The sequence below is a fragment of the Arvicola amphibius genome, chromosome 18 (assembly GCF_903992535.2).
Source record: "Arvicola amphibius chromosome 18, mArvAmp1.2, whole genome shotgun sequence".
Lineage (NCBI taxonomy): Eukaryota > Metazoa > Chordata > Mammalia > Rodentia > Cricetidae > Arvicola > Arvicola amphibius.
The window spans coordinates 12,387,373-12,412,113 of NC_052064.1; the positions used below are offsets into that span (position 1 = coordinate 12,387,373).

At 42.0% G+C, this 24,741-nt stretch overlaps 1 protein-coding gene across 16 annotated transcripts in view; it reads right to left on the bottom strand.

Annotated features, from left to right (window-relative positions):
- Positions 1-24,741, bottom strand: part of Adam22 (ADAM metallopeptidase domain 22) — a 199,987-nt gene that overhangs the window by 92,212 nt on the left and 83,034 nt on the right. For all 16 annotated transcript variants that reach the window (XM_042054279.1, XM_038315348.1, XM_042054276.1 and 13 more), the window contains one exon: positions 14,384-14,450. In XM_042054279.1, the coding sequence (XP_041910213.1) occupies positions 14,384-14,450 (67 nt within the window). The remainder of the gene's footprint in view (positions 1-14,383; positions 14,451-24,741) is intronic.

The following is a 24,741-nucleotide window of genomic DNA, read 5'->3' on the forward strand; positions in this document are numbered from 1 at the left end:
TGAGCCAGCCTTGGGAAAGAAAGTGAACTTACAACGGTGAGCAAATGGTTCACTGATCCTGTTCACATTCATCACACAGGAAAAACAATGTATCCCCCAGTCCTGTCAAAATGGACTTGCCATCTGCACTGCTGGAGGTCACAAGAAACCGCCACGCTTCTAGCATGTGGGCAAGTTTAGTCCTTATTTTATCATCCGTGGACACGGACTAGTATGTGTTCTAGGCATGCATGCTATGCCAAAGACTTGCTGTAAGCAAAGTGAAGATCCCTGGCTGATCTGCTGCCTGTGTCGTAAGCCGACACAGACACTGGCAGCAAGCACGGGCAAATCCACAGCAGATGCAGCCTCACTCTGGAGCCCTGCGCTAACCTACAGTGCTCCTCCCACGGCCCAAGTTCTGTTTACCTCTGTGCTTCGTCCTGTTTATCAGAAAAGGAGAATGAAGCGCACAGGCGGCAGTAAATCCACAACCCACATACTAACTGGTACAACGAGAAGCGGAGTCCACCTAGCCCTAACAATATCGGCAGCGCTGGGGCTTTCCCGCTTGCAATCTACAGATCGGCCTTGAGGCCTCATCTGTGAACACTACCGAAGACATTTTAAAACTTTTACTTAGTGAGAAAGGTGGCGTGTGACCTCTAAAGTCTAAAGTCTAAAGGACTGTGATGTGGTGAACCTCGGAAACATCAGGCCAGCACTCAGCATTCCAGCGTCAGCTGCAGCCACGCTATAGAGATGGCTGGGAGAGGGGTAACAGATGTGTGGATGCATAAGCACCCCCTCTGGTCCACCCGCTCCAGTCTCGCTGTCCACCCTCTGCTTTCTTTCTGCTGACTTGTTACAAGATCCCACATCAAGGCCTTGGGCCTCGGAACATACTCATCCTACTGCCCGAAAATGTTCTGTTCCCACTTCACCTGCCAGTTAAATTATGCAAACTTCGAAGGTCGCGTTATTTCATGAAGAGAGCCATGGAGCCCAAGAGCAGGTCAATGGGAAAGGAATTGCCTGCAAGCTCAAGGAGGGTCCTGCATTTCATTTTCTGTCCTGAGGAATTAAAATATCTTGCTCGAGCCACCAGCTAGATCAAGCCTACCACAAACGCCCTCCCAGCAACATGAGCTTCATTAATAACTTATTAGTTATAAAATCTGCAGGAGTTAGGGGTAACTAGCTGAACAGTATCTGTAGCTCCTTGGAGACAAGCTTCACAAGGGCGAGAACTGAGTTAGGCTCTACACGCAGCAGTAGCTGCAGGCAGAAACCCACTTACTCTCTTCGTGTTACTGGATGAGTAAGGATTACAAACAAATGGTATACCTGAAAAACCGGGCTTCTTTCCACTCTGCATGCCTTCCCATTGCTAGTTTCTAGTGTTCTAGCCTCTAAAACTCTACATCTGAGCGTTTGAGAGTTTCCTGTCACAACCAACCGTCATTATTTGCATCTAATTCCTTTCTTACGCCATTGATGCAAGACTTCTGTGGAAAATATCAGCTGGACCCCTGAGAGGTTACTATTTAAAGTGTCTATGAACGTTCAAACCACTCAATGCCTAGAATCCTGATTCTCTGATCTTTACTATGTATTTTTATTTTTATAGCAACACTCACTGGAAAGCAAGGACCTTTAATAATGAACAAGAAGATAACTATATCTTGGAACAACACCAAGAGAATGATTGTGTGTATGTGTGTGTGTGTGTGCGCGCGCTCACGCACACGCGCGTTTCAAGCTGCTAAAACAACTTCCTGTTTGATTATAATTACTCTAATAACAGTACACTCTGATACGAAAAGAAATTGCCAAGAGTGTATTTGAAAAGGCATTATATAATGAAAAGGTTGGTTTCAGAATTAAAATAGAAAAACTCTTCTACCGTAATTAGTTCTATACACAAAACACAATTAGTGCCACTTTGCTTTTTAAATATTTTTCTCTGAAACTGTTTCAAAGATAAGATCTTAAATGTTATCTATCTGTACAGATAAGATCTCGAATGTTAACTAGCGGCAGAATTCCTTGGATACTTAACTGGGCAAACAGAAACGTTACACTAGGAAGAAAATAGGGGGGGCTTTGTACTACACAGCTTCCAAGCAAAGCTCGAGGACAGAACTCATGGGGACAGCAGCTGTCACTTTATTTCTCTGTAGCCCCAGCACTGGGGCCTGACCTGTATCCGCTGGTGATGAGCCAATAGATTTTCTTTAGGCTCCAGCGTGAAGACGACTCATAATCTTTATAAAACCACTAGGAGGTGGTGCATTATCTGTAATGACGGACCGAGGGCAACCTTCGGCCCAGAAGGAAAGGAAACTTACTCCTCGAAGAACTCTTTTTTCCCATAATTCAAAGAGAATCAAATCATGAAATCCAAGACTTTCCTGAACCACACTGATTGCAATATGGTAGAAGAGCATATGTTTGCATAAGTCTGCCAGAGAGGAAATGCATGCCCCACCAAGCCCACAGTGGCGATGAGCCATACACAAATGCCTGGTAGTAGACAAAAATACGGTTAGCAGAAGACCTGGAACAGTTCATGCATGCGTGAGGACGGACCAAACATTTTCTCTGTTTGTTTACGAGATTGTGTAGCTCCTTTGTGTGTTGAAAAGAAGGGAGAGGAAGGGGGCGGGGTGGACACTTTAATGACTTTGGCAAGGATATAATCAAATCTCTTCGAGTTTTTGGCAAGATGATGATATGTTTCAGCTTCATTACTCTTGCTCATAAAATTTCACATTTTTTCCAGATGCAGATAAACGCATGTGTAGGCACAAGACGGGCATGAGGACGGAGCATGTGCTTGCCATGTGCAAGGCAGAAACATACTTCAGACATAATGGCTTGGAAGTCACTATGTTCCCCCGTAGGGAACAATGCACAATTTAACTTCTGTAGAGAATAAAGAGGGGCTAAAAATAACTGCAAGAACAAATGGCTGAGACTATCATCAGCACCCTTTAGAGGGACTTGTGTCTTCTTTGAAAGAATGGGACGTTTCTATTGGAATAATTGAGACTCATCTGAACTAATTCCATCTCCACATTATAGCTCATTAAACACAACTGCCAAAGGAGGTGTTGCTGAAGTGTTGGAGTACAAAGATTCACATTCTAATTCCTCTGCTATTATGCTTGTCTCCAGAGAGCCCCAGACTGTGCTGGAGAAGAACACAAATTCTAGTACCAGGCTTCTTGACCCCAAATTCTTGGGCCAGTAAGTTCAACCCTCTTGCCTCTGTTTTTTATATGTAAATTGAGGGTAACAACGAAAAGATTGCTTAATAGGTATGTGAAATGAGTCTGCTAGTGCCCAGGACATAGGGAGCACTTGCTCTTGTTACTGCTTCAACTCTGGTCGTCTATCACGATGCAGCCCAGTTATCAGTATTGGTATCAGGTCAATATATGTTTTGTTTGGTTTGGGGTTTTGTTGTTGTTGTTGTTGTTTTAAATCAATTCTTTTCTGGGCAGTTGGGCCTAGCCAATGAATTGAGCTGAGTTTTCATTTTCCTCATGAGAAAGATAGAAACACGGTTCGTTCTCTCCTCTCCTTCCTCTCTCTTCTCCGTCTCTCTCTCTGTCTCTGTCTCTCTGTCTCTCGCATGTGGACATGCATGTGTGGGTGTGTATGTGTGTATGTGTGTATGTGTGTGTGTTGGTGGGGGTGAGACAGAGTCCTTCTATATGGCCCTGGATGTCCTGGAACTTACTACATAGACCAGGCTGGCCTCAAAATCACAGAGGTCCGCCTGAATGTGCCACCACGCCCAGCTGGAACAGGGATTCTCACTCTCTAGGTTTGTGTGCAGGGCCACTGAGTCCTCAACCCACACCGGCTCAGGTTTGGAGGCTGTGTGTATGCAGAGGAGACCTGAAAGGATGAGGGTCAAAATGAAAAGGTTGAAAGGCGAGCCTGGGTCTGGACCTCCTTTACCTCAGCGACCTCGAGGGACAGAGAGATGGCATTACTGAGGCCCATCATGCTTTGCGATCTGAGGTCTGGGGGAGGGGTGTTCTGCATGGCACCTGCTCCCTAAAGTGACCAGATGTCTACCAAGTCAACATATAGTCTAAAGTCAATATTATGAAGATAGGAACTCTGTAGTAGTAATATCAGCTTTATAAAAATATAAGTATTAATTTATAAAATATAAAATGTGGAGAATGTAAAACAAGAACAGTCTTTTTTTTTCCCCTCACAAGGTCTTGCTATGTAGCCCTGTATGACCTAAAACCCACTTTGTAGACCAGGCTGGCCCAAAATCAGAGATCTACCTGCCTCTGTCATCTGGGTGCTGGAATTTATGGCATGCTCCACCACATCTGGCCTAATCATCATACATTTTAAAACCACTGAAAACAGGTGTTTCATTTACAAGAGAAAATATGCTACCAGTAGACTTATTAAGGGATCACAATAGGTTTGTATTCATTCGGAGAAGCCATTAAGTCTCCCAAGAAATTAACATTAAACAACTGACGTCACACTTACCCATACAATAAGACTTAGTTTGAAGTCTGAATTAGCAGAAAGCCAATTAAAGTAACTCTTTCTATTGGACACCATTATATGGCAATTATGAGCCAACAAAAATCAGTGCCCCAAGATTCTAGTACCCCTGACATCCAAACTGTTTAGTCCACCTATACTTTTATGGAAGATTTAAAATACCTATGAAAAACACTATTTTGCACTAGTAACAACAAAAACTGAGTTATCCTTGTAACTCAATTCACTAGTTCAAGTGACAGTGTTTTAAAATTGACATCAGTTCAAACCCAGAAGATGCAAAGGGCAGGGTTTCCAGTACTGGCCCCACTTGCAATCACAGAGTGATTTCTAAATAAGAAGATATTGGAATTGAAACCCACTACCACCTATGAAGCTCAATTCAATTATTTATTAAATGGTCATAGGTTAAAGCTTCTTTCCACCTGTCTTTTAGAAAGTGTCAATCCCATTCTTATGTGGTTATCTTGAGGACACACACACACACAGAGACACACACAGTCATATATAATGCTGGTGTAATGATACATACCCAGCACTTACATACCTGCAACCCCAGCACTTGGAAGATGAAGGCAGCCAGAGTCGACATTTAGTACCAGCCTTAAGTACATACTGGGTTCAAGGCCTGCCTGAGCTACATGAGCCTCAGTTTTAAGAACAACAAAATAAACTTTTTCTTAGGCGCCAGTTGTGGTAGCTCATGCTTGCAATCTCATCAGCTGGGAAGCAGAGGAAACTGACTACTAACTGTATGAGATCAACTTGGGCTACAGAGTGAGGTTCAGGTACTATGAGCTATGCAGTGAGGCCTTGTCAGAATAAAAGGGAGGAAGAACTTGATAGAGAACAGGGGAGGGGAATACATGGGAAGACTTGAAGGGAGGAAAGGGGAAAATGGTGCAATTACATTTTAATATTGACAGTTGAAAAAAAACTTTAAAAAAAGCCAGGTAGTGGCACCCACCTTTAATCCCAGCACTTGAGAGGTGGAGGTAGGCAGATCCCTGAGTTTGAGATTAGCATGGTTTACAGAGTGAGTTCCAGGACAGGCAGGGCTACACAGAGAAACTCTGTCTCAAAAAAAAAAAAAACCCAGCAACTTTGAAAGGGAAGGGATGTTTAGACGGGGACAGAGATGATAAAGTATGGCAGAAAGGGTATTGGGGAAGGGATAATTAATAAGAATGTTTTTTAAAGCCATATGCTATTTTATAAGCTCCCTGAATATATAGGTATCCATATGAGTGATTTCATTGAACTTATCCCACACAGGGGATATAATGCAACTCCCAGAAGCCACAGATTACCAAGTAAAAAGCCCAGTGCCAGGTGTGGGCTATCTCCCCTTAAGCTGTTGGTCAGAGTTATCCCACACACTGCCAAAACAATACAGGCTATTGCCACTGTCCTTGGTTGCCTGCCAGAACTTGATGGTAAGACCCTATTGCTGAAGCTACTTTACACTTTGGTCATACACAAAGAAATGAAGTTGGAACTGGCCAGGAAACTTCTTCCCTGATGGGTAGATTTCATAAAACTGGAAGATGCCATGTAGGCTGATGAGCCAAAATGTCTTCAACAGACTAATCCAGCTGTAAAGGCTGTGAATTACAATAATAACTGTACAGCAATGCACTCATGGGTGCAACAGGGGCATGGATGTTATTGGGTTAATCAACAACTTTCTGCTTAGCTTAAGCCCTGTTCCACAAAAGGAAATGCGTGCCTCATTTGTAACTCTTGCCAAGAACCCATAGTTGAGTAGAACAAAAATGCCAGGGATAAACTTACTATTATTGTGCTGAATGGACACAGCATTCAACTGCTGTCTAAATTTTTATCTCTATGCCCACAGACCAGTAGAGTGTTCAGTCCTTATCGGATTTTCTCTGTACAATGGATTGCTGCTAAAATATAAACTGATAACTGATCAAAATGTGGAGATTAATTATCAGGGAAGTTCTCAGCCACAAATGGGCTGTAGTTATCCTTCTCTTTGGGCTGCCAACCAGCTCCTGAATAAAGACATGGAGACTTATTAATAATTACGAATGCTCAGCCTTAGCTTATGTTTGTCCCACTATCTCTTTTTAACTTAAATTAGCCTGTTTCTATTTATCTACATTTGACCTTGCACCTTTTACCTTTCTCTCATCCTGTATATCCTACTTTCCTGCTTCCTCCATGTGCGGCTGTCTGGCCCCTGGCATCTCAGTGATGTCTTTTTTTCTTTCTTCTTCTGAGCCTAAATTCCTCCTCTTACTGACTCTCCCTGCCCAGAAGTCCCGCCTATATCTCCTCCCTCGCTATTGGCCATTCAGCTTTTTATTAGACCAATCAAATGTCTTAGGCAGGCAAGGCAAAACAGCAACACATCTTTACATAGTTAAACAAATGCAACTCATCTTTCAATAGTTAAACAAATATTCCCCATCAATGGACCACCAACATCATGTCCCACACCCACACAAAGCTCAGGGACCATTGAAAAAGAGAGCACAGAAAAATTGTAAGAGCTATCAGAAGACCAGAATTAAGCAGTGACTTCCGCATAACAGGACCACTGTATTCATGACCCCACAGCAGCTGAGCTTGTCTGCACAAGATGACATAAGATCAAGCCAGGTGACATTCTAGCACAGAGGAGAGTGGGGTGATGGCTTCTCAAGGGAGAATCAGTTTTCTTAAAGAGTGTGGTCCCTGGTAGGTTGATCATGCTCTACTGGATGGTCTCACAACCACTGAGTATACTAGCAACAGAAATTTGACAAGGTAAAGAGGGCACAAAGTTGGGTGTGGGTAAGGAGGTTGAGGGTGGATCTGGAACAGTTAGAAGGGCAAGAAGAGGATAAATGCAACCAAAATACATTGTGTGATCTTCTCAAAGGATGAATATAATTATTGCAATACTTTTTAAAGCAATGCTAGTAGTTAAGGAGTCACAATTAATTAATTAATGAATTAATTCAGCTGGGACATGGAGGAGCAAACCTAAAATTCTAGCATTAGGAGGCAGGGAGGGGCAGGAGGAAAGATTATTAAAGGCTAATTGGACCACACAGTAAGCCAGGCTTAAAACAATAAAATGATAGCATGGTGGGTGGGACCTTTAATTCAGTACTAAGGAGGCAAAAGCTGTCAGACCTCTAGGTATTCAAGGCCAGCCTTATGAATATAGTGAGTTATAGGCTAGCCGAGGCTACATGGTGAGACTCTGTCTCAAAAAAACAAAAATGAAATAAAATAATAAAGTAAAATAAAATAAAAAATAATAGAATTTAAAGTTAATATACTCACATCTGATAATCAGATGTTCACCTATGACAAAGATGTATAAACAAACACAAATATTTAAATCACTCTAATCTTATTAACTGGCCAACTTTAAGTAAGGCATGGCTAAACGGTCTTAGAGAAGGGACTTGAGAAGAAAGTTTTCTAAGTAACCTTATTCTAAAATTGTATTTATCTGTACTACCTAGTTTTGATTGATGTAAGTGGGATTTGAAGCTAGCTCTCCATCCCCCAACTCTCCACCTCTCCTTGTGGATCAGAAGTGAGCTCTCAGCTACTGCTCCAGTGCCTCGCCTGATTGCTGCCATGTTCCCACCACAGGGGCCATGCACTAACACTCTGAAAGTGTAAGCAAGTCCCCAGTTAAATTCCTTCTTTTGAAAGTTGCCTTACTTGGTGTCTTCTCACCGCAGTAGGAAGGTAACTGAGACACACACACCATGCCTGTACCAGTTCTATTCTGGCAAACACAACTTCGGCGGGGCGTGTTAATGTGCATGTCTTGACTTGTATCTCCCACACCTGAACTTGACTTCTGTCCTGCAATAAAGGTTCTGTTCTCAGAATTCAAGCTTAGTGCTGACAGCGCTTAACCTAAATCTCTCAGAATGTGCAGCTACAAAAATAATGTAACTACAGAGTTTAACACATGGTAGCTGCAGTTGCCAAATATTCCTGTCATTGCATCAGGGAATGTTTGTCATCATTGTTTACGTTCTGGTAAAGAATTCTGCTCCAGAGCTGGCGATACAGCTCAGTGGGTAGAGCCCCTCCAAGGACCTGGGATCTTCCGTTGACATTTCCCAGCCAGCCAGCCATAAAATGCACATCACTGAATTCCTTTCACTGCATGGAAGCCTCCCTATCTCCACACAGCCCATGATTTAAGCTTAAGTAACAGCTTCTATAAATAAATTCATTTTTTTATTCCTTTCTAAAACCATCTCCCCAGCCATATGACTCAGTGACTCTTAAGGTAACTAAGCATTATCCAAGAGTCTCTGCAAAAGCTACTGTATTTAGAATTCTAGACAAAAATCATGTGTCTCTCAAATATAAGATACAGTTGTAAGTAAGAGAGGCATCTTGGAAGAGGAAGGCTGTTGCTGAGTTATTTAAAAATACAGAATAATTAAATTTAAAAAATGGCTTAGTAAGCTAGGTATGGTGGCTTACACACTGCAATTGCAGCACTCAAAAGGATATACCAGGAAAACTGAGTTCAAGGCCAGCCTGAGCTACATAGTAAAGCCTGAAAGTAAGAGGTGAGAGAAGGGAAAGGAGAAGAAGGGGCAAGAAAGGAGGGGAGGGGAGAGAAAGGTGGGGAGGGGAGGGGAAGGGAGGAGAGGGGATGATAGGGACAGAGAGGATAGCTTGGCAAAGATCATTTGGCGCCAGCAGATGCTGCTTGCATTGCACCTCCAAGGTAGCTTCTAAAATCAAGGCTGCACTAAAAAGCTACCTGAGAAAAAGACAGGGGTCTGCTTCCAACTGACAATGGTGGGGACGGCTCTGCTCTAACACATTCAGCAGAAGTCACTAAACACCAAAGCCCAGTTTTCCTTTCCTACTTAATGGTTTACTATTCTTGTTTCATAGATGGAACTGTGAGTCTGTAGGGTTAAAGCAGTTTTGAGAATCAACAAGGAAAGTCAATATCCAAAATAAGCAAAAGCAGATTGACTTTTGTGTGTTGTGGAATATTAAAGATGGGTTACATTTGTTTATGCTGTTTAAAGAATATTTGTTGCAAATATTTGATGCATTTTTATGTTGCATTTATTTAAATCTGTACTTTGCCTGTCTAAAACACCTGATGGTCTAATAAAGAGCTGAATGACCAACAATTAGGCAGGAGAAAGGACATGTGGGGCTGGGGCAGAGAGAATAAATAGGAGGAGAAATATATGGACAGAAAAGATGTAGAACTAAGAAAGGGAGGAGAGGAGGACCCGAGAATCCAGCCACCCACATACACAGCAAGCCACGGAGTAAGAAGTAAAAAAAAAAAAAAGAAATACAAAAATTGAGAAAGACAAAAGCCCAGAGGCAAAAGGTAGATGGGACAATTTTTAAAAAGATGTCTAGAAAGAAGCCAGGCTATGGCTGGGCATTCATAAGTAAGCCTCCACTTATTTGGGAGCTGGGGGCAGGCCCCCCAAAAGAGTAAATGAATACAAGACAACCAACTATAGCTGGGTTCATCTTTTCAGCTATAACAAATATGCTTATGAGATGTACTGACCTGACAGTATAATACTTAATCTGTGCTTCTTGGAGTGCCAAAGAAACAATTCAAGTACTTTTGTACTATTCAGTTACATGAAACAATTTGAGTGAAATTTTAGTTGCATATAAAAGGATACATGAACTAAAGCTCCTGTCATTTTTTAATTTAAAAAAAGGTAGAAATAATAGAATGTACTCACTAAACAATGACATCTTAGATGAACCAAATTCTATCACTAATGAAAACTGACTGTGCCTGAACTAAGAAAATAGTCTACAACAGTTCGTCACAGTATAGAATTACTTGTGAAGGGTTTGGGGTTTTGTTTTGTTTTTTAAATAAAACACCTAAGAGTATGTCAAAAACACCATCCTTTCAGCACAAAGGAAGCTTTTGAATTGCTAGAAGGTTAGATAGGAATCGCGCTTCTTGGAGAGGAATCTAGAAAATGAGATAGGAGAAACCTGAAGTGTGACGGAGATGACAAGCAGTCTTTCTCCTGGGGCTGCTTAGGTTCGTGGGAAAATACAAAGCTAGGAAAATATCTGTGGTCCCAACAGTCACCACATTTAAATTTTTTCTGAATGATTTCCTACAACTGTCCTTATAGTAGCTTTGCCCCCCGTTACGAACTTGTTCGCTAAAGAAAACAAAAAGATTAGGGTAGGGCTTTAAAGAGGTTTAAAAAGAAATCTCTATTTTAGGAAGGAAGAAATGAGCTGGGAATCTGATTTAGGAAAATGAATGCAAAAGGAATTTAGTAGTGCAGGTGTCTGCAGGAAGATGGTAGTATACCAAGATGGAAATAGTTCATGGGGGGGAGACAGCAAGGTGGCTCTATGGGTAAAGGCATTTGCTGCCAGACCCATTAACTGAGTTCAATCCCCAGAACCACAATGGTGGGGTGAGAAAACTGACTCCTTCCTACAAGTCATCTTCTGACCTGCGAACACGCAACCTGGCATGGGGCATGTACACACATACATGTGCGTACACACACACACACACACACACACACACTCAAGAAATCTTTCATAACATGCACACCCTTATGGAAGAAAGATGGATGTAGAAAACCCAAGGCTTCCTCTTTGCTCCTGTGTCAACTCCCCTATCTGTTTCCAGAAAGAAGGGTCATTTGAGTTTCCCTTAAAATATTTTTAATGAAATTACATTTTGTCAGCCTAAAAGGCTCCCCAAGTGTCACAGTAACCTCTCTTGCCATTAAGTACTTTCTCCTCTGACACCTGCTATCCATCACACAGCACTTTCTGCAATCTTTTTACCCATTCCAGATTTTAACCTTGACCCACACTCCTTTGTATTCTTAGCCATCTTTCCCCTGACACTGAGAACCCAATTAAGACTCCGAAGCAATGATTTCTGGGGAAAATCAAATGTACCCAAGTCAATGAGTAGTAACCAGTTAGTTGCCAGCCTAAAGTCAATACTCTCTCTACACGCCTAACCTTAGTATTGAGAACTCTAACACAAAGGCAAATTGGAATTATTATATTTAGAAATACTTGTGCTATTAAAATAGACATTCCTTGCCCATTGCTTTGATTATTATCATTAGAAATGAAACAATTAAAAATACTCAGAAATAATAATGCTAATGAATGGCCATGATCTTTCACTGGAGGTAGATAAACCACAGCTCCACAGAAATGCTTACTTTGCTTTTTGACCCTGAGGAAATCTGTCCCCTCACCCACTGATACAAGAATATGATTTTCCATTCCTCACTTAGTGCTCGAAAACTTGTGCTAGGGTTATCTTCCCAAGATGTTTATACGGGGAAAATGAAGGAGGTGTGTCACCAGCATTGCCCTGAGGCAACTGACAACCCAGAAAACCTAAACAAAGTTAGTTTAACCCAAGCTGAGAGAAAACCTATAGGGTCTTCAGACAAGCTACCACTTTAGTTCATGGATTAAAAGCAATGATGTATTGTCACTGTTACTAGAAACCTCCAAAACCAGTTACATATGCGTAAAAAAGGCTAATAAAATCCATTTCAACTTTCCATGGCCCTCCTATCTTGTGCACACTATAGTTGATCCTATAGTTGATCTGGTAGAGGATCTCTGGCAGATGGCCTGGCCACGAAGTGAATCGAGGCTCACACTGTGTCTATGTAAGCTCTCTGTAAAGCAGGAAAAGTTATATTAATGATAACAGGTCACTTCGAGGGTGGAACAGGTGCAAAGAGTGCACACAACCGAGTCATCAGTAGTAAATGTCGGTTATCATGATCAGTCCTGGATGCTGGGCCTCTGTGACTGGAAATCTCAGAGACCCAGAATACCACGAGTTCAATGCAGTTCTAAGACCACACCCTCAAAAATCAAAACAAACAAACAAAAAACAACAGAAACAACAACAAAGTCCAACTTAAAGACAGCAAGCTGTGTGGTTTGGAATCTCTTGCCACCATTCATTTCTTCGGTTTTCCTCTCTTTCACACCCAAAGTTGCTGTTCTCCACTCTCCACGCTGAAAACTGCACCCCTACTATATTCTAATTGCAAGTGCCTGCGCATTCTAGGTGCCAGGTCTGGGAGCTCACAGCTGTAATTTCAGCGCTTAGAAAGCTGAGGCAGGAGTATCGATGCGAATCTGAGACTGGCCCAGACTACAGGAATAAGTCTCTTTCTCAAAAACTAAAAATATGAAAAGATATGTACATACAAATATACAATTCATCTTTTAAAGTCCATATGAATTAACATTGGATGTCCTGGGCTTAAATTCCGATGCTGTCACTTCTTAATCTACCTTGGGCAGAATGTAAAACTTCACAAGTCTTGTTTACTTCACGAAAAGGAAACAATACATATCTCCAGGGACTGTTATATTGATTATGAGAGGGAACAAATGTCTCTGACGTACTATAAATACTTAGATAAGAGCCATCATGATTTATAAAGGAAACCTAACTGGAACACAGGTATAGACATAGACAAACAATAAAGTTCGTATCGAACACAAAATGTTACATTTAGAATCTCATTGTTATTTTTATTGTAAGAGGTCTATGTGATCATGCATGTGTACATGTGTATGATGTTTATACACATGCACATGTGTGCCTGCGCATGGAACAGTCAGAGGCCAATGTCAGGATCGTCTTTTGAGACTGAGTCTGAAACTCAATGAACATCGAGCTGAACAAATTGGCCAAACCTAGCTGGTCAACCGGCCCCCTGGCCCCAGAACTCCTCTGCTTCATCTCTGCCTCTGCACTGATGGGGTTCCAGGCGGGTGCTTCCTGCCTGGCTTCCACACAGCTGCCGGGTACCAGAAGTCAAGCCCTCACACTTGTATGCTAGACATTTTGCTTGACTGAGCCACCGCCATAGCTTGCAGAACTTAGTTTTTAGTGGATCAAAAATACACAAAAGTTAAAGGTGAAACTTCTGTCTTATTAAAAGAATAAAAATAAGTATCTCTTTTTACATAAAGACTTTTTATAACCTTGGAGGGGAAAGTTATAAAGACAGCTATAAAAGAAAGAACTTTAAAATCAGGATTGTGCAAGATAAAACTGCATTCAATGAAACCTAAAAGGCCCTAAAGGTCCTAAGTGGTTATTTGTTAAAGATAATCCACTTGGGTGTATTTTACTTGCTCCAAATATAAAATTGTAATCAACAGTAGAATCTAGACTATGAGAAACTGCATAAGATAAAATGTCATTTCTGCAACAAGTAAACTTATGAAAAGATCAAATAAAGCTTGAGACAATTTAAAGCACACATAGACAAAACTAAAGAGCCGTGTGCTTTGGTGATCAAACTATAAATCACGGTGCGGAAAGGACAGCCTCACAGGGAGGATGGTTTTGAGGAGGCTCTCTGCAGGGCAAGGAGGCGGGGCTTGGATGTGCAAAGCAACAGGTGCGCTGGCCGACCAGGCTCCGCAGCTTGAACAGGATGGACGTCATAGGCGCCGACTTTTAACAAGTCATCAGTCCAAGCATGGTTTACGTACATCTCTGTTAGTATTACATTTTAAAATATTTTATATTAAAATTACAATTTTACCAGGCCAACAATGACATTTTCCGTGGGACCGTATTCCTCTCCTGGCTTCATATGCACGCCCTAAATCGAATGCGCTGCACTCGACTTTTCCCAACAGAGGTCTGTGACAAGTGAGCAGAGATCTTCCCGAGATTGATGCTAGGCATGCTTTACGGCACGTAGAACTTCACGTAAGGAGTCCAGCTCAGTTGGTAGAACGCATGTTCAGCGAGCACAAAGTCCTGGGTCCCAAACTCAGTGTTTAAAAAGATTGCTCCCAAAGGAAGGAAATTCTCACTTACTTTGTTTTCCACGACTTTGCCTCCACGTTCAATGTGTCTCTCGACATAACCAGAGGACAGCAACTCACTACAATGAAAAAGAGATGGCAGTTAAGGAGGATACTCTCCAGGCCCTGGGTTTGATTCCCAGTACTTCAAGGCTGGGAGTGGGGGGGAGGGGGTGGCTTTAAATATACATCACATTTGAAAAATTGCATCACACATATCTACTTTAACAATTCTCTAATTCATATTTTTAAAACAAAATCAACACTTTGCAGAGAGGGAAGAGGAAGGAAGGAGGCAGCAAGGAGGAAATACGCTAGACAGCGCTTCTACAAGGGAATAGAGAAAACCGAACCGCCTTTACCACCTGTTAGCCCACGGCAGAGCAGAGCCAATTCCCCACTCAGCACCGGAGCTAGGAAACTATAGCAACACCAGTGTTTTGGGTTTTTTTTAAGATATTTTAGTCATGTTTTTTTTTTTCTTTACTCTAGCTTTCTTACTACTCATACCTTACCAGATGGGCCATGTATGCTATTTTTTTTTATAAATTATTAGTTCCTATCACACACAGAAAAAGAAAAGGAATGGGAAAAGTGTTGCCAAGGTGGGGCAGCAGGTAAAGACCTGCCAACTGCCCAGCTGCCCAGCCTGACAACCTGACTTCAGTCCCTGGGACTCACATCGTGGAAGGACAACGACCTCTCCCAAGTTGTCCTCTGACCTTCACATGCAACTGACGCCCAAGCACCACATCTACACGCACACAGGTACGTGCACACACACACACACACACACACACACACACACTAATAAAAACAAAGAAGTGAAAAGTAAAACCTCACCAACATTTTGAAGCTATTCTTAAAGTCTTCTAAACAATCTTCTCGTGTGATTGGATGCTCACCTAATTAAATACTTAACTATTTATTTACTTTAGACAGTGTATTGGTTTTTGGCCTAAATGCTTGTCTGTGTACCACACTCACGCAGTGCGCATGGAGGCCAGAATAGAATGTAAGATACCATGGAACTGGAGTTAAAGATGATTGTGACGCACGACGTGGGTGCTGGGAATTGAATCCGGGTCCTTTACAAGGGCAGACAGTCCTCTCAACGGCTGCACCATCTTGAATACGAAAACTACTACTGAAGAAGTTTCCTAAAATATACGCCTGTATACAATGAATTTCAGTGGAAATACACAATGGGGGAGAGAATAACCCAAACAGACATCGCAAACCACCAAATTAAACCCCCAGTACCGGAAGTGGGATACAAATCTCTCAGTCGTTGTCAAAGGGGTCCATAAGCACCCCTAAGACGTCACAGACTATTGGCAATGCTGTTGGTTACCCTCTCGAACCCACGGCTGAAGACAGCATGTATGCATGTCGTTGAACATGGAGGAAGTGAGGTGGGGCTCTCCTAGAAGCTTCACCCATTGTGACTAGCATTCACAAATGCTGGAAGATAGTCATGCATGCTCTAAGAGGAGAAAAATCATCATCAGTTTCACCCACAACAAACTGATTTTTTTCTCTCCCAGCAGTTATCAATTACATATAGTTTCTTTGTCAGACGTGGGACTCTGTGTCCACTTCCCATTCTCAGTACTGGGATTTTCTCTGGCTAGAACTTGTAGAGGTCTTCTGCATGCTATGGCGGGCAATCTCTGCTATGAGTTCATGTGTGCACGAGTCCTGCTGTGTCTGGAGAATACTGTTTCCTTGGAGTCATCCATTACTTCTGGCTCTTACAATCTTTTCACCTTTCTTCTCTATAGATCCCTGAGCCTTGAGGGAAAGGGAGTGATAAAGACATCCCATTTAGCGCTAGTGCTCCTAAGCCTCTCTTATAGCCCAGTGATGGGTCTCTGTATCACTTATCTACTGCAAGAAGAAGCTTCTCTGCTGAGGACTGAGCAATGCACTGGTCCAGGGGTATCACAACACATCATTAGGAGTCATTTCACGGTTATGCACCTTTAGCGGAATAATAGTAGGTTTAATAGACAGGTTCACGGCCTAGCACGTCTTGGGTTCTTGGCCTCATTAACAGTATCCAGGGATGGGTTCCATCTCATTGAACTAGCCTCAAATCCAGTTTTAAAATGGTTAGTTATCCTCCTAACATTTGTATTGGTGGGTGTGTCTTCTAGGCAGGTCACAAACTGCCTGTCTCTTCATCCCAGAGTTGTGGTTACAGGCAACCTGGTCCTTGTAGTACTTGTACAGCCAATCCTTTTCCCACTGAGCCATCTTCCCAGGTACAAAAAGGTCTTTAGATACTTTAAAGCACTAAAATATAAATAAAATTACCATGAATAACTCAAAAGAATACATGAGGCTATAAATTTTTAATGCCACTCTATTTATACACGCTGGGCCAACTTTTTAAAAATCTTCTAAAAATGGTTTTATGAATCATCAAGTCAAGTTGTCCCAATTGCAAACCTCTGAGTACACGGCCCGTCATGAGCACATGGCCTGTCATGAGCACACGGCCCATCGTGAGCACATGGCCCATCGTGAGCACATAGCCCGTCACGAGCACACGGCCCACCCTGAGAACACAGTCCGTCAATGAGCACACAGCCCGTCATGAGCACATGTCCCATAATGAGCACACGGCCAGTCGTGAGCACACAGCCCATCGTAAGCACACAGCCAGTCATGAGCACACAGCCCATCAATGAGCATACAGCTCGTTGTGAGCACACGCCCGTCATCATGAGCACCATGCCTACAGTTGTTTGAAATGTAAACTAAATGTACAAGTAAGTGCTATATTAAAGCATACCTACAGTGCTGCAGAATCTATGACTATACGCTCAGGAAACTAAAGTCCAAGTGTCATTTACTTTTGAGAATGTATATTTATATTTCCCCTTCACCTGTCATGTATGAGTGAGTGTGTGTGTGTGTGTGTGTGTGTGTGTGTGTGCACACGTGTGCGCGTGCGCACATGAAGTTCATCATTTTGCCTAGGGTTGCGGGCCAGTGAGCTCCTAGGATCCACTTTTCTCTGCCCCCCTAAAGGAGTACACAGCCATGCCTGGCTTCTTATGTGGGTACTGGGGGCTCAAACTCGGGTCCTAGAGCTGGCAGAGCAAGTGCTTTTATTTACTGAGCCGTCTGCCCATTCCACGGAACAGGTTTACCTCTTTGCTTTAAGTGAGAGCCAGCTAGGATGTGTTCGATTGTGTGATGTAGATTTTAAAAAAAATAAAATAAAAAGTAATTAAAATATGAAAACATCATCATATTATAAATTCCAGGGCAATTATAATTGAATTTTCAGTTAACATTCAGCTCTGTTAGATGAATAAACTTGAGCCTTGTGTGAGTGTGTGAGTGTGTGTGTGTGTGTGTGTGTATGTGTGTGTGTGTGTGTGTGCGCGCGCGTGTGTACTTTGAGACATTTTAAGTATGAATAGGTAAATTCCGTTATATGTAGGTGCCATCTATCTATGAACTTACCCAATAACTGAAAGAATAACGGTTACATAGACAACTAGAACTAGCAGTCTTTTTCTTTTTTTAGGTCACTTCTGGACCTTCTGGGAACCCTCAGAAGAGAAGGCAGGCACAGCATGAGAGAAGCAGTATGCGGAACCTTGTATGCCTCAGAAAGAGCTGATGTGCTCCCTCTCCCCAGCTCACTCCCTATTCTAAGTCTGCGAACCTCTGCCTCTCGTTCACGCTGTGCCTAAGCTGATTTATCTTTGGTTTAAGGGTTAATTTGTTCATCTCTTCTACCTCTGAGGCAGCTCTCTCAGTAGCAAGCCTGGAGGCTGCCACTGATCACATCAGGGTACTTCCGGGGCTGGCCCACCCACAGCACCACTGAGAATAAGGACACTTTGTTTTCTAAAATTTATCGTTGTTCTTGTATGTATACGGGTATTTTGCCTACAGGTATATCTGTGTACCACAGGTGTGCCTGGTACCTACAGAGGCCAGAAGAGGGCATCATAGCCACCGGAGCTAGAGTTCAAACTGTTGTTGGCCGCCATGTGGGTGTTTAGAATTGAATCCAGGGTTCCTGGAAGAGCAGCCAGTGCTCTAACCAACGAGCCATCACTCCAGCCCCAAGAGAATTTTTAACTTTCTGCTGTGTCATCAATCAGTATAATGGTTGGGCTGTTCTCTTAATTGGCTCCTCTAATGGCCCTAATGTAGCTGCTGCAATTTCTAAGAACCTCATGAAGACAAATATATCCCAAGACTTAACAGAATGAAAGAGGGAAGGAAAAGGAGGGAGGAATGGCTAGCCTATAGTCCATGCTTCTTTAAAGGTAAACAAATGTTTTTACAAAACTTAGATTTAATCTCCTCAGACATCTTTTCCAGAATTACGTTATATGGCCACACCTAGGTCAATCCTTTGACAAGGACATTAATCACTGAATTCTCTAGAGTCTTCTTCGTGGAACAGGATTCAGGGGTAAAGGGCAGCAGAAAGAATAACTGTTGCATAGACAACAGTAGCAGCCTTTCTACTTATTTTTTTTAGGTATGTTAACTATTTCCCACACTTCCAAGTGTTTTGGACAAAACGCTAATCTACGTAGTGCAGACTTACCTCAGACAAAACAGGGGATTGCAACAGCATCCACACCATGCTTGGTTAACTCAGCCTGTGTCCCAAACAGGATAGGTTCTGGCCAGAATTCTACATAGAGCTCTCCCTTGGCTTTGGTACTATATGACACATCTTCCCCGGAAACGGGGCGGGGTTGAGGGACATTACCACGCAGAGGCAATGTTATTAACAGAACCAGCCAGGTTCCAGCTCTTGGGAATCTGAACTAGCAAATTCCGGGAAGAGGGGGGTGCATATCTTTATGCAACTGATGAAGGACATTGAAGCGGGTGTCTAGAAGCACAGAGTGGCCGTCTTTAGGAGAGTCTTTAGAAGAACAACAGGGGCAGCAGTAGTGATAATTATCGTAATTTCTTAAAAAACAACTCTGAAGCATTCTAGATTTTCAAATTTCAAGGGAATATTTTCATTCGAATGATAAAATCCAGGTGGGAAGACACCGTGAATCACAAGGAGAATAATTACAGCAAAGCTAAAGCCCTCCGCTCAGGAGCCCTGTTGCCATTCCAATCAAGCACCCACAGCTACACCCACTGCAAGGAAAGGCCCCTTGTAATTTACACCAGAAACAGTGCGTGCGATTCTGTTTCGTTTGTTCGTAGTATTGTGAAAGTATGCCAAGTATTCTTATTTCAATGACTGGACTGGAAAACCATCCATTACAGAGGTCATTTGTGCCTTCTACTGAAACATAAAATAGTACTTAATGCCATCAAGAGGGACTAAGGACATTTTCATAAAGTCTCATGAAACAGAAATAATCAAAATTATCTTGTCTTTTCCCCCAGGACATTGTTTATTTATTGTAAAGCAAAGCTCTACTTGGATCACTGTAAACATAGGAAATGAGACGGTCTCCACTGCATAGAGAAAATGCTATCTTACCAGAAATGTACTCAGAAAAGTTCACTTATGCAGACAGCTTACTTAATACCTTGTGTATGGGTGCTTCTTCATGAACTTTAAAAGATAAGACCAAGCCGGGCGGTGGTGGCGCACGCCTTTAATCCCAGCACTCGGGAGGCAGAGGCAGGCGGATCTCTGAGTTCGAGGCCAGCCTGGTCTACAAGAGCTAGTTCCAGGACAGGCTCTAGAAACTACAGGGAAACCCTGTCTCGAAGAAACCAAAAAAAATAAGATAAGACCAATTTTTAAAAGTTAGGAATGTATTCTGAATGCTACTTCTGTTTTCATTAGCATGCTAGAATAAGCCAATCCAACATACGTGCGTTCAGTCAACACAGAACATGGTGGCCCACATCTGTAATCTAGGTATCCACGACGTCAAGGAAGGATTGCTGCAAGTTTTGAGATCAGCCTGAACTAACAAAGGAAAACCTTGTCTCGAAGAACTAAACAATAGCAAACATTTTCTGTCAATAATGACTATGTTTTGTTTGCTGGAAACTATCATGAACTAGAAGCAGCTTGCATAAGACAAAAATTGGGGAGCGGAGACCGAGTATTGGATTTTCCATCTGCACGCTGCCATTTACTGGCTATGTGACTTTGGATAAATCATTTAATCTTTATGAATATAATTTGTCCATGTTTAAGATGGAGACTATAAATTTGATACGATAGTAAGCCTGCCTCTAAGTGATGTCACATGACTTTAATAATCTTGATTTCAACCAAACCACTACCTATTCACTAATTTTGTATCTACAAATCTTTCTCTAGAATTCCCTGTTGAAATTTTTTATCATTTTTATTTTTTTTAGATTTATTTTATTTGTATAAGGATTTTGCCTCCATGTATGTCTATGTGCCACGTGCATGCCAGGTGCCCATGGAGGTCAGAAGATAGTATCAAATGCCCTGGAACTGGAATATGGATGGTTGTGAGCCAACACGTGGGCGCTGGCAATTGAACCTAGGTACTCTGCAGAACAAGGGCTCTACCTACTGAGTCAGTACTTCTTGAATGCTGGCTCTTTTTTGGGTCGGGTCACTGCTTTGTCAGGTTCTACCTGCGCTCTTTGTGGTTGTGATATGCATGGTATAATTTTCCAACTATGTCTGTAAAAACTAGAAACCCATGTGGAGATCAGCCCTTACTCCTACTATTCTTTTTAATCTCCCTGCCACTTCTACTTCTTCCCCTTCCTCTCCTTCTTCTTTCTTTTCCTTATTCTTCCCCTTATTCTTCCTCTCCTCAGCACCCCCTTTCCGCTTCACTTTCTCCCCTCACATGAAAAAATAAAGAATATGCAGAGGTAACGTATCTGAGTTAATTTTTTTACCCTCAGATCCTCACCTGCCATAGACATCCAATTCCGAGCCCTGAAGGGGCACTGAGGTTCGTATAGATCAAGGCCCCTGATCTATATCCGGCCCCTTATTGGGGTTTTTAAACCATGGATGCTACATATGATTTGTCAATGACGTTCACCTGTCCAGTTAAACTGCTTGTATTCTTTGATCTAAGGAAAATCACTTGCACATGCTTCAAACTTACCAACGCCCCCCCTTCTCATCTGTATTATGTTATACTTTTGTACGGGTCCACTGAAACTTCAGCCGTGTTACATTTAACTTGTCTGCCAAAGCCTTGCACTTCAACACAGCATCTGAGTGACCGTGGGTTCCACTCGTGACCACCGTTATCAGTCGGTCCCTCAGCATAACACGTAATGGCCAGAAACCCTTTACATCTTTTTAGTCACCTTACTATGAGAAGATCCTCCCGTATTCGTCCTCCTCAAACCTTCAAAGTAGTCACGGTGACTCCCTGATGACATCATCTCTCCAGTCTACTTTACACCCTTGCTCTTCGACAGTGTTCGCTAGAATTCAAACACATGGCTCTCCTAAGCGACAGTCAACTGTGCGCCCAGAGCATGTCCTAGCAATAGCTTTAAGATGATGGAGGCGGGTCTTCTATCAATCTGTTGATTTCATTGGTTAATTAATAAAGAAAACTGCTTGGCCTGATAGGTCAGAACGTAGGTGGGTGGAGTAGACAGAACAGAATGCTGGGAAGAAGGGAAGTGAGTCAGATGCGATGAAGCTCCGACCCAAGATGCACGTAGGCTAGAATCTTCCCCGTAAGCCACCCCTCGTGGTGCTACACACATTACTAAATACGGGTTAATCAAAATGTGAGAGTTGGCCGGAAAGAGGCTGAAGCTAATGGGCCAAAGCAGTGTTTAAAAGAATAAAATTTGTGTGTTGTTATTTCGGGTGTAAAGCTAGCTGTGTGGGATCCGGGCGGGATGAAAAGCTGCCCTGCTCGTAGCAACACTACAGATTAGGATGACAAAAACATCACCATATCCAAGTTATCATATTAGCATAGCCATGCAGGGAAGAAGTCAGAGTCTTATGTTTTTGAAGTGCTACACTAGGAGGGGCACACCACTTCCAGTATGCTAATTTAACACGCATAAGTAACAAACAAACAATCTGCCTTGGCCACCATTTTCAAAGGAACGGCCTCAGGACAACTACCTAACCTCAGGTGCTGTCCCGAAAATGTGACCACAAGACTGAGATTAAGAATATGAAGACTCTTTACTAAAACCTCAGAAAGACATTAGGCTGTTTTCTCAAGACCATATAGCAATAAAAAAAAAAAAAGCCTTTCCAAGACTCCTAAACGCCTGCTTACTCCCCTAAACAAGGAAATTCCTAGGGAATCCCTGCTCAGTAATAGAGATAAAACCCAGGCCTTCATACATGCAAAACAAGGGCTGTTCCATTACATCCCCAGCTCTATGAGGATCTTAAAGGTATATGATTCAGAGATAAGATCAAATAAATGAAATGCTAATAAGAATCTTGAAGACATTGTCTCACAGAGCCTTGCTTGCAGCCCGAAGTGGAGAGTGGCTATCTTAAAAACATTTATAGCTATATTTTGACTAATGGGGGTAAATTCAAATAAGATTCACATGAATTTCACCAAATTAAGAGTAGTATTTCTAGAATACTAGCTAGGATTAAAAAAAGTAATTTTAATTGTTTATAGTCAGAAATTGGGCCTGGAAAGATACTTAAGCTAAAACGTAGGCCATTTCTTATATAAAAGAAAAGGTGATCAGAGAGTGGGGCTAAGACCACAAAGAACTGTTCCCAAGAAAGAAACAAACCCCTAATTAATCATCCCCAGCCAAGCATGGTGATGCACACCCCTATTTACAGCCCTTGAGAGGCTGAGGCAAGAGGTCTGAGGGTTGTGTAGTAAGACTCCTCCAAGACAAGTAGGAAATATCAATGACCAAATAAAATACATTCTCCTTTACCAAAGCAGGAGAACCAGGCGACATACTTGGCTCAGGGTCACACGTTTTCTGGATCAATGGCTTCTTGGTAGGTCCCATCTGTACCCACTTGGACAGCACTGTCTTTTACGGTCATCCTGTCCTTCTCTATCTTCAGCTTATATGGAATAAATAACTTACTTTTTAGGCCCAATGCTTATACCTGTTACCCTTAGATGCCCTCCTGACACTGAGACACAATTCAGATGCTGAGACTCTGACCCTTGAAGTTTCTCTTGATGCTTTAATGGAGCAAAGAATTCAGTGCCTCTTACATAAGTGAAAATATAAATACTTTGTGGCCAACAGAAGTTATTGATTAAAAATGGCTATTTTCATGGCCACTCCACTCTTAATGGAGTATAGATCATCTCTCCCTTCCCCCCATATCTGAGCTGGCTCTTATGTAATATGAAAAAAGTGATCCTATGTATCATCTGTGACCCAATGCTTCTAATATATATATATATATATATATATATATATATATATATATATTATAATCTATACATATGACAGAGAGAAAAACCTCTTTTTTTAATCATACAATATGTTGTCAAGAAGCCCAAACAGCATGAGGAAACAATTTATGTCTCTAACCAACAGCAATACCTGAATTCCCAGTCAACACTGGCACTAATTCTTTCTTTCTTTCTTTCTTTCTTTCTTTCTTTCTTTCTTTCTTTCTTTCTTTCTCTCCTTCCTTCCTTCCTTTTCTTAAATATAACTTGCACTTTATTTTTCCAGTGCACTCTTATCTTCTGGCCTTAGAAAGCCACTTCTCTACATGGACTTTAGCAAAGGTTGTGGTGCAGCACCAAGGTCTAAACCATGGTGAGGGTTCAGTCCTTTCAGGCTTCACGAGATCAAGTCCTGACTACCTGGTTATGAATGGCTCAGCTTACACAGTAATGCATCTTGACTTAGAATTTAGGAAGCACACAAGCACTGAAGACACTTACTTCAGAAATGTCCCTGACAGCAGCAACCTCTACAATGTTCCAAAGGATGAACTTCTTAATGGCCTTGTCCTTGGGCATGCACCAGATGCAGTCTGTGCTGCACATGGTCTCAGCCCTTTTTTGGCATGACTGTTCTTTCTTTTATCCTTTTCTCTTCTTTCCTTTTTTATTTTTGTGGCTGAGGTCATTTGGAATCTACAAACACGATTGGATTCTAGAAACACTACTGTCCTAGCTGGCGTAAAACCTATCTGTACAGTCCATGCACGGAACCATGCAAATAATAAACCTATCTGTACAGTCCATGCACGGAATCATGCAAAATAATAAAACTTTCTGTGCAGTCCATGCACGGAACCATGCAAAGTAATAAACTGCGAGGCAGAGGCTGATCACACATTCCTGTTCTCACACTTAGTAACTGATATATTACAGAAAAGCAACGCATTTTCTTTAGAGCAGTTCCCAAATAGTTGAGATAATATGACTATAAAAGAATCATAAAACTTCCAACATGATTATAAGCCATCTAATAAAG